The sequence below is a fragment of the Anomalospiza imberbis genome, chromosome 4 (assembly GCF_031753505.1).
Source record: "Anomalospiza imberbis isolate Cuckoo-Finch-1a 21T00152 chromosome 4, ASM3175350v1, whole genome shotgun sequence".
NCBI classification, from domain to species: domain Eukaryota; kingdom Metazoa; phylum Chordata; class Aves; order Passeriformes; family Viduidae; genus Anomalospiza; species Anomalospiza imberbis.
Window position 1 is genome coordinate 55,822,407 of NC_089684.1, and position 17,653 is coordinate 55,840,059.

Below are 17,653 nucleotides of genomic sequence, written 5' to 3' on the forward strand. Positions count from 1 at the left end.
TGAAACCTTCTATATGTACTGCACACTGATAAAGGTTGTAAGACAGAAATACAGGGTAAAGGGGGAGGAAAATGTTAAATAACAAATCCCAGCTCAGTAAAAGCCTTTAGTGGGACATAGGTGGGATATAGTTCAACCTAGATGTTTAATTAATTTTTATCTCTTTCTGATGTATTTTGAATTGCTTGGTGCTGAAGAAAAAATCTGAGGGGTGGAAAAAGCAATAGATTGGCCCAAATGTATCTGACATGCCCATCAGAGAACCTAGAAACTGAGATCATGTGGTGAAAAAGCAGTAAATGCTGAGCCATGGCTACTGCAGAAAAGGTACTGATAGATCTGCCAGGAAACAAGATCTATGTTCCATGAAATTAGTGTATTTTTATTGATTTCTTCACCCCACATTGGGCCCCTCCCTGGGTGTTCCCCTGTAGTGGGGAAGCCCTCCTGGAGCGGTTCTGTGTCAGGGAAAGGAGATGCACAGGACTTTTTCAGGCTTCAGCTTCTTGTTTATTTTTATCTTATCCAAAGTTTTGCACGCCGTCTATACCAGGCTCTGCATGCTGCAAAAGCACCACAAAAATGGCTAACTTGTTACAAGGTCTTTTAAGACCAGACTATCCAATTAAGAAATGACACCTAGATTATTTTCCCCTTTAACACAATAACTGATCCCTCAAATCCCACAGTGTGGACTTTTCTGCCCAATTACAAGATATCACCCAAACCCATGAAGAAGAAGGAAGAAGAAGGCAAAGAAGAGCAACCTGCCTCTGCCCTAAAACCTCCATCTTGCTCACATCTGCAACACACTAAAAATCTCAAAACCTAAATTTCTCAACCAGGTGACATGCCATACTACTCTTTCACGCTTTTGTGGACTCTAGTCTATCTTGAAGTCTTGGAAACTTTCTCCATGAATGAGGGTGAAATTCAGTGCTTCTCTGGGGGTCAGGTCCCCTCAGAGCAGACAGAGGAATATTCCCTGTGCCCTGGGTTCCCACATACTTTCTTTAATTTATATTGGATATTATTTATGTTATGTCCATGAAACCCATGTACCTCACTGACTATTTGTAACCACCATAGCCTCCTAACTAACCCATAGTTCCTCTGTGGTTTTACTCCTTCCAATGTGCTAGAGGTGAGCCTGCTGCTGCTACTGTAGAAGTTAAACCACAGAATATTGCTTGTCCTGGGCTGGGGTGGGAGTAAAAAGCTGAGGAAGAGCTTCAGTTAAAGTCTTTGGTGACAAAGCACGGATTCTCTGCAGCTCTGGGTATTTGAGCCTGCAGACATGGATGGCCTCAAGATTCTTCAGTGACATGAGCATTTTCAATAATACAATAATAAGGACAACATATATGATAAATTTGAAAAGGTAAATCCTTTTTCTATGCTTTGTGACAGTATTTCATCTGCTATATGGAGTAGAAGCCCCAGTGTTCAAAAAATTGAATACTTGTATCCACCAAAAGGGTAGCTTGACTCCTTAGCAAAACATACCACCTTTGAACAGCCAGAAGGGGCAGGTAAAAGAGGAAGGGAGCATCAGAGGAAGAAGTAAAAGCAAGTCAATTCTGACTGGAAATTCTAAGCAAATAGACAAAAAAATTCGAGGAAAGAGTGTGGTTTCTGTAGCTGCGCATTTCCTCACGTAAGGACAGGTTACTGCCTCACACTCTGCTCCAAGCAGCAGCAGCAGCCCTGGGCACGCAGGAAGCACCAAGGCAGCCCCATCCATATCCCAGTGGCACACCCACTCATGCTGCTCTCTTCACACTGCCTGCACGTACTGCTCGGGCTCAGAACACGCTGCACCTTTTCAGAACAAAGCTGCTTCTCCTCCCCCAACAGCAGGCAGCCCTGCCAGAGCTGGGAACATGTTTCCTTAGCAATACCTTAAGCCGGGCTTTTACGTGCATGGTTAGAAACCCAAAGGTCAGAAGGAGATCAGAGCAAAGCTCTACAACAGCCCGTGCTTTGCAGCTGTTTTCCCTCAGCATTTCCTTAAGCATGACCTCCTGCAGGAACACCCAAGGTTCAAGGGTGAGCAGAGTTTCAAGAGTTTTCCCAAATAGCAGCTGTGCTGTCTCCTGGTAGATATCCATTCAGAGCCAAGGGCAGATACACGGTGAGGATCCTTGAAGGGCCAGGCTTTCTGGGGTTACTGAGGCTCACCTGCCCTGTCAGGTGTACAGGGGAGGGCAAAAGGACAGCAGGCACTCTTATTGATGCAATTTCCTGACGGAAGCACCTACTAAGTCAGCAGACTAATAAAACCTCTTCAAAGCAGAATTTGCATGGGATTTTTTTGAGGCTGGCGAAGGCTATTGCTATACAGGATATTTAATAGTTAAGCATAAACTTTTAAGTGCATCACCTTCTTTTTTAATATCAGCTTTCTAAGGAAGTCATTTGAAAAACAGCATTTCTGCAAATTCTGGCCAGCTGAATCCTGAATTACTTATTTTTGTCTTTTCTGCAGATGATCAAGGCTTTGTATTTGTGGAAAAAAAAAAAAAAGGAAAACCAAGAAATTATTTACCTAAGACACATATGCAATTACTACAAAAAAGAATCAAAGTTGAACTACTCAGGCAATTCCTCCAGGGCAGATCCCAGGCATGGCAAGCAATCAGGCCTGACTTTGAGGATGAGATATAGCTGCATAAGCAACATATATGAATAAGTAGGTGCAGCTTTGCCACATTTTCTTAAGCAAAGAGGTGAACAAAACCCATGCCCAGCTTGTGATGGGCTGCTATACACATTAGAGAGAATGTACAGGCATTTCCCCCACCTCTCTTTAAATACAATTCTAAAGAATACTTAATTTTTAGCATTATGAACTGACTTTAAGTGCCAAAAATTAATGAGCAAAAGAGCTCATTTTTTAAAGCTAAAAAGTAAACTGAAACAAATAAAAAACCTAACATTGAAATGATCAGAATTCTGGTTTTAATTAAAAAGCCTGCACAATTTGCTACTTTTGAAGCAATCTAGCTGAGAACAGTCTTCCTGTTAATAGCTTCCATGCTGTGAACACCATACTCTGGAGGAATCTAAAAGTAGTTGAGAGGATCATTACGTGCTATTTAACAATGGTTGCTTACTGACAACACAGTCTGTAGCAAAAGTTAAATTCTAAGCAGGACTGTGATACTGGAAACAGAAAAAATATATATTCCAGGGCAGATACAGCAAAATAAATGAGCAAATGAACAAATTCTGAATCAATTTAACAAACATAACACATTAATATTTTTAAAACAAAACTTTTGTCTCTTTCCAGCAAATGCCAAATGTGATTCTAAATATTCAACTTGCAAAGTCACAGCCCCTGACTGTGCAAAGGGTTCTTGCATTTGGAAGTTGCCATGAAGATTAGTGTCATGAGATGTGGGTCAAACTGGCTTTTGAAGTGGTGAGGTCAAGCTATAATGGTTTGATGTCTTACAAAATTGATCAGCAGAAAGACTGTTCTTCATGTAGACATTTGGCTTCACTTTGCTTCAAATTGATATAATGCAGTGAAACAAATGGATAAGGATTTGTGTCCTTTACCCTTTGTCCTTCTTCTGTTCCAGACATAATTTAAGGTTCTGCTGAAAGTGCAGGACAATGAAGAAGGACAGAGCACTGAAGTATAATGCTCATGAAACGTAATTTCTAAGTAAAAGGTAGAGACATTTTTAGACTTAAACTGTAATTTCAACCATGACCTTCACACACTTACTATCTCTTCATAAAAAATATAACAGATCCTTATATTGTATCCCTGAAGTGGGTTGCTTCTAATTAAGATAAGCACATCTAACCCTTTGATAGCCCACATTTCATTTTCTCATCTTTGAGGGGAACTTTTACCATTTCCCTTAATACAGGGACACTGTCACTACATGAAACATGCAATGTATTTGAAGAAGCTTAAAACAGCTTAGCTGAAGGAAACTACCCATAACTTTCTGTGCACACCTGTTATTGAAATCCTTGTGCTGAGCAATAGAAAAAGTCAAGGGATACTATTACACAATAAGGAAATAATAAGGACAACCAAAAGACAATCTTGCTGAGTAAATGAATCTTGAGGCATGAGAATGAAAATCTCTAGTGTAAAATTAAGGAAGAAATAAAGTAGAAGAGAACCTCCAGAAACTAGTACAATGACTCAGAAGTACTACTTCACAGGCACAAACAAATTAGTTTCTGAAAGGAGGAAAATAAATGCACATACAGGTCTTGGCATTGTACTAAAAGCCAATCTGAGCTAAGGCTTCAAGGCTTGTAGGACCTTTAGCCCATATAATACTGAGCTCCTTCTGGATCACAGATCCAAGCAGATTATTTTGGTCAAACCCTAGTTTAGAGTCAAATCAGTTTTCCATATAGCAGTTCCCTAATCATAACAGGATATTCCTCTGCATTCCTCAGTAATTGGAAACTTTTGTATTAGGAGGAAAGTCTGAAGATGAGCTGTTATTGAAAATTAAAAATATAAAATACATTGCAATTTAAACATTTCTTGAATATGTACTGAATATACAATGTGACTGACACCAAAAAAAGACTGCACACTTTTGTAGAAAGAGAAACTATTATGACAGAAAACTTCTGGAGAAATCTGGTACATTTTCCTTCAGTATATTACTAATTTACCATGTAGTCTTTAAGTGACTCATAACAATCTAATAGCACAATATGAAATATGAAATAAAAATGCATCAGCATGTAATGAAAATAGCATGTTGGGAAATTATTCAGTAATTATTGATGTTTAGTAATTCTTTGCATTTATGCAACACATTACAAAAAGTAAACAAACTTTTTCTAAATAACATGTAATTTAAGGTCTTGCTACACCATTGGATTACTGAAGTCTATCCCTGCAAACTTAATTGCTAATGAAGAGTATTTAACACAAGAAGCCTATCCTCTGGCACCAGAAGTTTTTGGCCCTTTAGATTATACTTTTCTGCTGGTTTGTTGTTCCCTGTGCCTGCTTCAGCTTATTGCACCCATTTTCACATATATATACATTCTAATTTCTGATTTACCGTGTCCCTGTTTGCATTTCATCACCTCAAATAGGTAGTGATGAGGCCTGGAAGGGAAGCCACATTCAATTTTATTTTTTTTTAATTTGTCAAAAATTGATTTGTATATTACCTTTTCAGTCTCATCCATATAGTTTAATGTATGACTCAAGCCACTCTTTGATTATATTTATCTACAGATGGTTGAAAGGCAAAAATCTAGTCATTCAAATTAGTTAATTGGTGACATTTAGAAAACTAATTATGGGTTGATTTTTTTAGTAACCCTAAACTTCACAGATTTGTTTCCCAAATGTTTGGAATAATTTTGTAGAAGCACACCAAGGATCAAAAAACGTGGCTGCTGTTTCTCAAGCAATCAGATTAGTATTTAAATACACAGACAGGATTATGCATTCATCTTGTGAAGGTGCCTCAAAGATTTTTTTTTCCTGGTTAAGGTTTATAAAATGAGCTAAGAAGAATATATTGCCTTTATGTGAAGAAAGTGGTGACTCATAAACTGAATTTTGAGAATAAGGTTGACTGAAATAGGAAAAAAGTTAAAGCTTGGGAAAGAGGAGATGTTCTAGTTTGATCTTGTGAAAAAGCTTTAAAATCAAAGTCTGAGTAACACTGCTTTCATCTTTAGGTACAAACTCTAAGCTCTTTCTCTTTTATTTCTCTTTTCTTTAAAAGAAGAAAAAAATCCCCCAAAAATAAACCCTTCAAGCCGGAAATACAATTTATCTTCATTAAAACTAAACTGGATAATTTTCTAATCACACAACTGGATATTTTTATGACACATAATGATAAATTCCCCAAGGCTACAGCAAACTTCATATGGATGCATACTAAATCACTCAAAAAGCTTTAATATGCATATGGAAAAGTATAAAATGCAGTTTGCCTTTTAATTTGAATTGACTGAGGGTCTTTTAAACAGTTTTCACCAGGTGATCTGTCAGATAGCACTAGCAGAACAAGTAGGGATTGTTCTGAATTGTATGAATTCAAATCTGACAGCTAAGCAGAACTCAGGGTTATCCCCAGTTTTGTGCAGGAGGCAGAAACTGCAATTTTGGAGAAATGTGTCTGGATAATTTAAAAAACAGAACAAAAATAGTATACCCCCTGCAAAAAAAAATCAAAAAAACAAAAAACAAAAAAAAAAAAACCAAAAAAACCCCAAAAAACAACCCCCAAAACCCTAACCCAAATAAAAGTATTCTGAGTAAATGTCCCTAGAATTGGTATCTTGTTCTCTGTCCCTGCTCAGCTGCCATGGAGGCAGGTGGTAGAACCAGAAGTGTCTGGCCAGCTGGGCTGGAAGGGGGGATCTAATGCTACTAAACCAGTCACCCCTTGTTTTCTGGAAGAAAAACCTATTAAACCACACAGAAGCATCCATTTATTGGATGAGTTGGGGCTGCCCCATGGACTAGGTCAGGTTTTCAAAACCTCAAGGGAATTGTGTACACCAGTAATATCACAGCATATCAATTACCAAGGGTGTTGAGTACCTGGATGAAAGGGAAGAGCAGTCCCACTGTGAAGTTGCAGAGCCAGTTGACTGTCCCAGCTATCATGAATGCAGCTGGCCTCTGTGACTGCTGGAAAAGCTCTCCAGTGAGGACAAAGGGAATCCCACCTGAAAGAGGGTCCAACAAGGCAGTGATTTTAGTAAAGTCCCCCACCCATCAGCAGAGATGAACAAGCCTCGTGACGCGCACCTCCACGACTAGCACTGCTCTGCAGCTCTCTGCAGGGCCTTCTGAAACAGATCTCTCAAAATCATATTTTAGAGAAGTGACACTTTCTTTCATGCCATCACATCTCCTGTTTTACATTCTTTTCAGGGATGACAAGCAGGTAACAGAGCAGTGAATCCACACAACAGCTTCCAGAGCATCATGTGATGAACTGTTTATTCAAAATAAGAATGATTGTTTCTACTACAATGCTTGAAATTCTGAAAATTCAGAGATACCCCAAAATACTTTTAGATCTTAATAGTTGGAAAGATGGCTCCAAAGAGACTAACTCTTATTTTTTTATTATTAATACCCACTTTATTTCCGCAATAAAAAAGACAAAACTTTTGCTTCCCTATGAGTATACTTGCCATTGATGCTTATTTAATACATTCTCTTGCCATATACTGCTGGCACTTCTGGTGAGGTCTATTTCTGCCATCAGCCAAGGACTCTGACCTCCATAATAACAACTGCAGTTGAATACCACGCTTGTGACATGTGTTTCCTTCCACTTAGGCAGTGGACTATTTTGTACAGCACTAGCATATTGCAGGCCTGACAGTAACCCCCAGGGAGTAGCTGTCTAGTAGCTGAAAGTCTCAATTTATGATCTTTGGCTTCCTTCATTTCCATTGGATATTTCCATAGAAATATTTCTCTTTTTAGAGAATAAAACCTGGATTTTATTTGTTGATCAGCTACATAATTCACTTAATGTTACACAATAGACATAGATCTACTTGCAGAATTATTTCATTACAGTTTGAAGAACTGTACAACCAGTAAAATCAGTATTCTGCTCCTACCAGTTTCTGTCTCTAGGTCCTCAAGTGTGTTGGTATTACCTGTCTCACTATTCAGCTTTGTAGGCAAGACCCATATACACTGTGTAAGACTATATAAGTTCTTCCTTAGTTTTAAGCCTTTTAATAAGATAGTGTAAACAACCAAAACCATATTTGTAGATATATTTACTTTCAAAAATGTCTATAGCAATACTGACCTACAAAAGATTTATAAATTAATAAGAAAACACCACTACAGACTTATCCATCCACTGGGTTTTCTCCTTGCACATCTTTCCTTGGTCTATGTGCTAATCTTTTGCACTACCTTTACCCTTAGACATTTGTGAATACATCTCTAAGTGCATTATAGGGCTACATCCTTATGTGCTCAATGGCCCTGAGCTTAAACATTTGCACCAGAAGCTCCTGTGAGCAGGGCGAGATGGGGGCTTGCAAACGTGTGGCATGACGTGCAGACGACACGTGTTGTCAGACATTCTTCCAGATGCAGAAGCCATGAATATGTGCCAAAAGAAAGGCAATGTGATGCAGCAAAGAGCTACTCTCCATCATGAGTTAGAGTGGCTTTTTGTGGAACATATCTGAAGTGGTAGTAAAGCCTTCAACTGAACTTTCTGTGCCAAAGTGTGCCAGTATAAATTACACCAAAAAAAATAAGGAATAAATACATTTATTTACTCCTACTTTATACATAGGAAACTGAGATATGGAGAGTTTAAGCCATCCAAACTGCAGCTTTCTATCTTTCTACAAGACATATATAGTACCAGAATTCTGTGACTAAAAAAAAGTAACCTCTCCCAGCACCAGTTTGAACATGAGGAATAAGTATCTGAACCCCCAAAACTTAACAAAATTCCAGCAACATGGGGTCTATCAATGCTTGATGGCTTCCAGTGGCCATTCTATCATACCCTTGGGATTTGGGTTCAAATGGCAGCAATCACATCTGTTCTGTCATCATCTGGTTTGGGTCTTAAATACCACATGAGGCAGCAGTTTGCCAGGACACTTGCTCCTTGGAGAGAGGAACTGAAGGACTGGAAACACAGAAATTGTGTAAGATGACTTATTTATGATCATTTATTCTGTCATGCCTTTGCTTTAGGACAATCTACAGAGGTGTTGCTGTTCTTGTCAGTAAAATAAAAAAGGCTGTTGGAAGCAGCATTTGGAAAAATACATATTCTACAAGAGAGAAAAAAGCCAGAGGCAAAAAAAACCAAAAAAGTATGAAAGGACAGAAACCTATCAGAAAGCATAAGGGTAATGGAAATAAAAATGCATGGGCACTATCTTGGAAACAGATTCTTTGAAATTCCAATTTAATTTCTAAGAACATATCAACTATCTCTAAATTTCAAAAATTCTGTGGAGGAATGACACAGACAGTCCTCTCAGCTTTCTCATGGTCTAGAGAAGTATATCCACAGCATCACAAAACAGAAAGTCAACTTCTGTAGAGGGATGACTTAAAAGAATTGTAAGGAGGAACCAAGGAGCCTGAAAAGTGGTACATGAGTTATGTGAAAGTCAGGTCAGGTCTGGGAACACAAGAAATGGAATGAAGCCAGGTCACTGCCTTCTATTGCTGTATGCCTGGAAGAGCACAGACTTGACCTTATGAGGATGAAGAGGAGGGCACGTGAATGCCTCCCAAGGGCCACACCACTGTGAAAAACACACTCTGCAATGGAGTGAAGTGAAAAAGAAATTTGGGAGAGCTGAAGGAAAACTGTAAAATCTTAAAGACAGAGTCAGTGAAGGCACCTGAGATGAGCTGAACCTACAGCCCCAGGATTCCATCCTCAGTCATTTCAAGGGTGTCAGAGATGTGCTCAAGGACTCCCTTTCTCCAGGAACTCGCTGTTCTTTGAGATACAAATCTGAGTGCATGGGGCTAAAGGAAGCCGTATTATGCTTTGACTACATAAGTTGGATCTGAGCAGAGATCACAATACTGTGGCATCTTACCAACCACTTCTGAGAGTCAGCCTCTGCTAGGTACCCTACATAATCACTGGGCCAGATGGGTCTGTGCTAGCCTGTGCTCAAACATGGAAGCTTGGAAACTACTCCAACTAATCCAACCAAACCACTGTATTTTTGGAATAGTCTTTAAACGCTTTGTCGTGAGTTTTGCAACTTTAGCATGTATTTGAATGTGGGTGAAATAATTCACCAACAAGCTACCTGATGATCTTTCTCATGGAGGATGAACCTGGCAGTGTATTTTCCCCTGGAAGACTTCCCATACAGTTTTCAGTGAAGCAGCTTTATTTTAGCTCTGATCATAAAACAAAAAAAATGTGTACTAGGATTTCCTGTAGGAGTTTTCCAGCAAGGTAGCTTCCAAACATGAATTTAAATAGACAATGCATTGACCACATAATTACAATGATTAATTTCTAATACTTTGTTCTTTTTAGCATTGGAGTGAACATAATAAAAAAATTCTTAACATACTGTAGTGCTAGTAAAGGAAGATTGTTATACCTGCTAGGATTCTACATCTATTGGAAACTACAACTGTCTTACTGCAGGACTTGTATATCAATAAGCTGTTTAATAAAACAAGATTAAACCCACATGAAACAATTAGACATGCATAAATACTTCTGTTTCTGTGTTCTTTATTAATTTATCTCTGTAATTAGTCCAGTTACACATAGAATCAATGTCATGTGCTGGTAAAAATCCAGACTCTCAATCCAGTACACTTTTATGCATGAAATTGGATTGTTAGAACGGAAAAAAAAAAATCTTGGTATCCATGCTATAGATTTTCAAATATATATTTAAATTTACACAAGTATCAATGTGTTTTCTTAGGAAAAATTAGGTACACATATTTACTGTTTTTTTCAGTGAGCAGTTATGAATAAATATTGTTTAGCAGAAGTTATGAGTCAGTGCAAAAACCTGAATACAGAAAAAATGAGAATGGAAGGAAAATGCTGAACTCCTCATTCTGTTTTTATCCAGTACTTAACTGGGAATTTATGTTGTGGCTATCAATATGATTTACGAAATTAGACTTACAAGAATAAATACAATCATTCAAATTGTATAATACAATACAATACAATACAATTTGCCTAATACAAATCAGGGAGATTTATTACAGCGGTAAATCACCTCAAAAGGTGACAGAAATTTTGTGCTCTAAGAAGCCCTAAAGAGAAAGGAACTCCCCCTAAGCTAGCAGCTTATCCTTCAATACCCACCCAAGCTGAGCCCTCATGTGTTCAGGCAGTGGCCCCATGGCAGCCAGAGGGTTTCCAGCCCCACCAGAAGGACCACCAATGGCCACCCAGCCTGGTGACCTCCTGCAGGTCTCAGCTCTCCAAATTCTGCCCATTCAGGGGGGAATCTGGGAATCCCCAAAGGCTGATTAGGGCAAGAGCCCCCTGACTTTCCAACTCCATGCTTTGAGACAAGGAGGCTTCAAAGTTTTGAGAAAACAGACAACTACCTCGCAACAATGTTTTGGGGGGAAAAGAAGTCTGTGGAGCTCCAGACGCGATCAAGCAAAATGGCTTTGTCTGCAAGGCAAGGCATGTAGGGAAGACTGATATATCCTAATAGGGTTGGGAGATAAAGTACTGTACCAATGAAAGGTTTTGCTATTTGCAAGTCAAGGGCCCTCTAGAGAGCAGCTCTGGAAGAGAAGCAGTGGAAGTGAGACAAAAGTCCTGGAAGATAACTGCAGGAAAAACAACCCGATGTTCTTCAGCGGGAGAGCAAAAGACTGTTAGTTTCTGCCCAGACTTTAGTTATTTAAAACCCCCAAACAAACAAACCAACACCATCTTATAACCAATGAATAAAACCCCCCAAAATGTGCAACAAAACCCATGGGAAAATACACTTCAGGAATGCTGCTAGGGAGAGATGCAATGCAGTTACTGAGTTTCTTCCATTTGTGTAGGTCTACAGATAGAATAAGAATTTTTGCAAAATAGATATCTCAATCTTTATAAAGGTGTTCTGTCACTTGTTAGATTATTTTAACTTGCATTTTGCATTTGATTGAATAATACCCCACCAAATATGACATTACAGATATGACAGCTGTACTCCCAGCTAATCCTGCTGAGAGAACTGGGAACAGAAGGTGTGACAGGGGTGTACTGAGTCACAGCTTCATGCTACAGACTTTTCTAGCTGTCTGCAGCTCTTCTCCATGGGATAATTAAGTAAAACATGCACTTTGTTTGTAGAAAATGCTATAGTTCATTAACCACATTAATTTGTACCATTGGAATCTTTTCTGCCTTAGATTAAAGGCCACGTGAGTAAAAGATATTTAAAGCAGTCAGTCTATGGCAAACAAAAAGTGCAAACGATAAGACCAAACTAAAACACACAAATAATATAAAACCTTGCAAACTCTGATATTATAATAAATAGTATTTATAATTATTAAGGACTAGATTTTAATGCAGTATTGTGTGAAAGGCCATTGATTAATTGGCCTTTGGTTTAGCATCTATATAAAACCTGCTATTCCAACAGCATTTAGAAAGCCATTTCTGGAGGTATTCTGAACTTTGGTGGTGCAAGGCAACCCATTCAGGGTAAATAAAACAAACAAACTAAGCAATGGTGCACAACAAAAATATTGCTTCACTCTGTTCTAACCTCAGTAGTTAAAATGCTATTTCTTGGTTCTCATCAGGTAATTTACACTAAAATGGTTGACATACAACAGCAAGGTTATTATATAAAATATAATAAATCACAAAAAATTCTTTCTAGGTCCATTTAGGTAACTAGTTCCACAGCAGATATTCCATGCAAAAAAACTACAATACCCTTATCTGAACCACCTGATAATTTCCTCTTCAGTGAAATTCTCCCCCTCTTGAATATTAATTAGTGTATTTTCCTATATTTTTTACTTCCATAAGTCAGTGCACTCAAGCAGAATTTTATGAGCAATCCTTTACTGAGCGAATAATTTTTTCTGAAAATTTTTTCAACAAAATACTTATCATATAACTGATAGAGCCAAATATGTTCATTACTTTAAAGGTATTTTTCTTTAGACGAGTTATAACAGTTCCCTTTGAAATACAACTGTTGGCTGTAAACATGAGGAATATATTTAATCTTGAATTTTATTTCAATTTATTAGTTTAATGTAATATTTAAATTTTTTGCCTCTTTCATTGTAAGACAAACCAGCAGTATGTAGGCCATATTGAACAAAATGAATACATTGTTTTTTTGGTTTTTTGGTAACAATTTCAGTCTATTGGGATATTTGGTAGGTTTGGGTTTGTTTTTTTTTTTAATTGCTGTTCGATTTTTTTTTTGTCTTGGCTTTTGTTTGTAAAAATGGACACATTAAAATATCAACATTAAATTTCTCCTCTGGTTCTTGGCAACATTTCTTTTTGCTTTACAATTATAATGCTGCATAGCTACCAAGGAATAAAATGCAATTTAAAAAATACACTTATAACTACATGAACAGTTAATAGTATTTTAAACATTTCTGCCATATATTCAGATCCACCTTATAACATCACAAATCTAATTATAGCCCAACTTTCTGTTCTATTTAATGTGATGAACATTTTTTTAATGAGCTATGACTATGAGACTATATAATAGAATTAAATGTTCAATTATTCTCACTAACAATGATGATTAGGCACTTCTGTTCATATTAAATTGGTAAAACCAATTATCTCAATTATGAGAACAATGATGAAAGAGTTTTTACTATAATAAAAGCACAGAAGTGCCCCTTGTATATTCATCCACTATAAAGATGGAAATAGTGTGGAAATACCCAAATTAAAAACTCATGTTCAGTCCTAGGTAAGAGAAATATTCCTAGAGTCACATCACTCTATGAGGTCTGAAAAGAAGAAAAAACCCAACCCCTATGATTTCCTGTTAGGAATTCAAGTTGACAGACCATTAGCACAAAATGCTGCTGGTTGTAAACCTGCAAGCTAAAGAAATCTTGTAAAGTCAGTATATTTTAACAAACAAATTATTCATGCTAGCAGTGCACAATTATGTAATTGTATAGCTGCATTCATCCTGAAGGATGCCAACAGTAAAAATAGTGGGCTAAATTTTCAGAGAAGCTGGGACTGAAAAGTGCTTCCTGTGCTTCTCCTGTTTGAGATGGGTAACAGACCACGTCTGTTTACGATTTCAAGGAGCTGTTGACGTTTTTAGGACACATGGCCTCAAATGCCAGTAATTGAAGAAATTGGTTGCTGCTACAGGATGGTGGACAAGGTATGAGGAGCAGTAGTTGTAGAACAAATGAATGTAAGACAATAACAAAAAAAAAATTTCCTTACTGTGACCAATAACCAAAACAAATATAACAAATTGCAGTACTTCCTTGCTAACAAACAGAAAGGAAAAGGAAGAGAGATTCAGAAGATGCACTTGGACTAGAAATACCAGGTGAAGACAGCAACAGTCTTGCTGTGATGAACAGTATAAGCCTTCTTTCTGATGAAACTCAGAAAGAGGTCACATAAGCCATAATTCAGTACTTCCGAAAAAGTGAAGTTTCTGGAGTAGGGCAGATTACATCTGGAGATTTAAAGGAAACAACTGCTTTGACTGTTTGCTTGGTCAAACTGGCATTGACTACCTTTGTTCATGCAGTTGTCCTGACCTAGTTTTTTCCTCTGAAAGTCTGTTACTGGTGTTTTTTAATCTTTCTACGCAGTATGTTGGCCACTAAGAAACACTGTCTGGACTCTAGAGCAGAGTTAGTTTGATGTTGTTCATTGCAACATCAAACTAATAAACATTTGCATTTAGATCTTAGCCATGGAGATTAGTCAGAAATAGATGAGATGAACACAAAATTTTCTTCGCTGTGCATTGTGACTGGGAATAAGGGAAATAAAATATTTCAATTGCCTTACATTCATTAATTCTACATCTCCTGTTCTATATATTTATTAGTTTGCACTCTGGCAACTGTAACTATTTTACACGAATTCACAGAAAAAAACAGTAATTTTTTTTTACTAGGCTTTCCATATCCAGTCCCCATTAATCTGAATAATGTACCTAGGTCACTTACACAGCTTTTGAATAAGTGTTTTATTTCATAGTTACATGGACCCCTAAAACACATGGGTGCATTTCTGCACCAGTACATTTCTTCAGGGTTGGAGATGTGAGCCATCAGCAACTAATTAATGATCATTCAGGAAAAGCTGCTAGTTCAGGTAGGAGGAGTGCTGTCAAGTGTCAAAGTATTCACATTTTGAAAGCTTCAATTAAGATAATTTTTTATATCTATTGTTAGCAGTATAAAGTTCATAACTTTTCCTGCTGCTGAGAACTCCAGGTGTCACCTCCAGCAATTCCTTTATTCAGCAGATACAATTACCTTTCAAATACTAAGGGTTCATTTTTCTTTAGAACTGCCACTAATTATAAAGAATTTAAATCACTTTTGCTGCAGAACCGTAAAAAGCTACACATTTTCTGCTCTTTAAGAGAGAAGAATTCAAACAAAACGTAAAACAGGTATTAATCCCAAAATATATGTTGAATGACACTGTATTTAATATATTCAAGGGACATGTTATCCTCCCCCCCAATATAAATTCAATGAATATTGAAAGCAATTCTAGTTTTATTTCTTAACAGCCTAAAAAATCAGTTTGTTCCCTCAAAGGTAATCAAAAGATAAATTCTCAACTACTTGACTTGGTAGAAGTACTCCTGCCCCCAGGGGTAGGCAGCAGCTTTTCCATTGCTGGAGAAAACCAGGGAAAGAAAGGTAAATGAGCCTCCTGCAGCTGTGCTGCACAGCCCACAGCTGTTACATGGCATTGACATGGTAGGCTGTGATGGCTGCAGCTGGGAGGGCAGAACACCAAGCCCAAGGACACCTGCTTTGGATGGATGGCACCCGACAGCAAGGCAGCGTCACAACAGGGCAAGGAATGAGGGAATGGGGCCAGAGGTCTCAGAAATCTTCAGCTGGGACTGGTATGTACTGTCTCCAGGTTATTACAAATTTCTGAGCAGAACCATAACTCACACTTGGAGTATTTAACTGATATTTATGCAGCATATTTTAATTCTGCTGTTCTGCCCACAAAAACCTTACAACTATCAACAAACCCAGCCTTTTCCTTAATATGTGGGAAAACTAAAGGTTATTTCTGCACAAATACCCTCCATATCCAATGCAGGAACTATTTGGTATTATCAAAGAATGCCTATCTGCTGGGAAGAATGTAAATGCTTTTAGTTTATAGAATTAAAAAAAAATTGAAAAGTAACCAAACCTTTCAAATCTACAACTTTTAAATTAAATATAGAACAGCATGGGTTTATTTTTTTCTTTTTTAACTGCATACACTTTTCTGGTACAGAGAGTGGTTCTCTTTTTGCACTCAAGCAAGCTCAAACTCTTTCTCAAAGTGGACTGGCATAATGCCTCTGTGGGAGGCCATGTGTGTTAGAAGTTTTTACATCCCACTGTAAGTGGAGAAGCTAAAATATCACACAATGCTTCTCTAAATGCCTATTTCAGGCAATAATACTGATGCTGCCTTTCACTGCGGTACTTTTATGCCTATATGTGTGCTATCACATCTTTGGTTGTTTCACATCCAAGAGCTGATTTTTATCTTCTTCATTCATGACATTTCAGGCTGAACAAACCTCGTGACTTTCAAAGTGACCCTTTTATGACAACAGCTCTGCTTTCAGTACAGCTGCACACTGGCATTCAGAGTGAGAGCATGGACTGATTTAAACTTTAAATACCAAAGTATCTTTGATATGCCTCAGGGCACAGTAATGATTTCCTCTGCGTTTTCTTTTGTTTACCTGTAATGTCAATTTAAAATGGTATTCAATTGCATTCATTGTATTCAGCTGTGCTACGGAAGACTTCACTCACCTTTCATAAATCATGACAAATATTATAAAACTCTCAAAAAGAGGCAAACATAAGTGAAATACTTTTCTGGAATGGCCTGGTTTGTTGATATTTCTCAGCTGTGTTTGAAAATGCAATTGCTATAAAAAGTAACAACTGAAAAAATAAGATCTTGCTACCATAAAATTACTATGTTTTTCAAATGCAGCTGCGATTTTACTGATTTCTCTTTCCTGTAATCACAGTGTGACTGGAAACATACCACTGATCTGACTTTGTCATCCTTATGCATACTAAATGCATAAATGCATTTTAAAAGTAGGCATTTAAGTAAAATCACATAGACTCATGTTTGAGCACACTAAATTCAGCCTTATCTGTGCTACACTGAACTCAGCAGGACTTCTTTGGGGAAATACTACTCATCCACAGAAATACTTACAGGATTCAAGACCAGAATAACAACTTCTAAGACATTGCATAAGACTGTAAAGGCAAAATGCCTGAAGCCACCGTGTATGACTTAGCCAGAGACTCCTGCTTTATTCTCTCTGGTTCCACTGATTTAAAAACAGCAGCTATTGACAGAAATTAAGTCAAGGGCTGCATTTTGTTGCATTGACCAGCTAGAAAATCCCTCTGGCCACATGTGCATCTTTGCAGATACCAAGGGCTTTAGGCAGGTAGAAACAAGGTATGACTTTATAGAGAGGATGGAGCATCTCACTTAGAGATAAATAAAGAACACAAGATTTGAAGATAAAGGAATCCAGGACCATATTAGATCATCTGGATACAATCCTTTCAGGCACTATTGAATTCTCAACCTTCTCTGTGAGACACTATGAAGTTATTCTGCATCTTTTAATATATAAACCTATTTTCTTCACGTTAGCGGTTCCTTCACCTTTACAGCCCTTCTTTGCTAACTGCTGCCTGAGCAGTTTTGTGCTCCAACATTCAGCTCTAAGTCATCTCAAAAACGATGACATGATGCCTGACAACACATTTTTCACACTACAATACAGTGAGACAAGGCATGACAATATGATGTATTAGGTCTTTAAGAAAACATGTAAAAGAATGTGCATACACAGTGTTCATATAAAACCATTTCTGAAATTACTTAGATAAAATATAATCAGCTATGTGGAA

The 17,653-nt window shown here is 37.6% G+C and overlaps 1 protein-coding gene across 4 annotated transcripts in view; it reads right to left on the bottom strand.

Moving 5' to 3' along the window:
* The window catches only part of SLC2A9 (solute carrier family 2 member 9), an 84,432-nt gene that overhangs the window by 2,967 nt on the left and 63,812 nt on the right, over positions 1-17,653 (bottom strand). For 3 of the 4 annotated variants that reach the window (XM_068188682.1, XM_068188683.1, XM_068188681.1), the window contains one exon: positions 6,563-6,690. The exons of the other annotated variant lie outside the window; for it this stretch is intronic. In XM_068188682.1, coding sequence (XP_068044783.1) covers positions 6,563-6,690 — 128 coding nt within the window. The remainder of the gene's footprint in view (positions 1-6,562; positions 6,691-17,653) is intronic. 4 annotated transcript variants of the gene reach the window in all.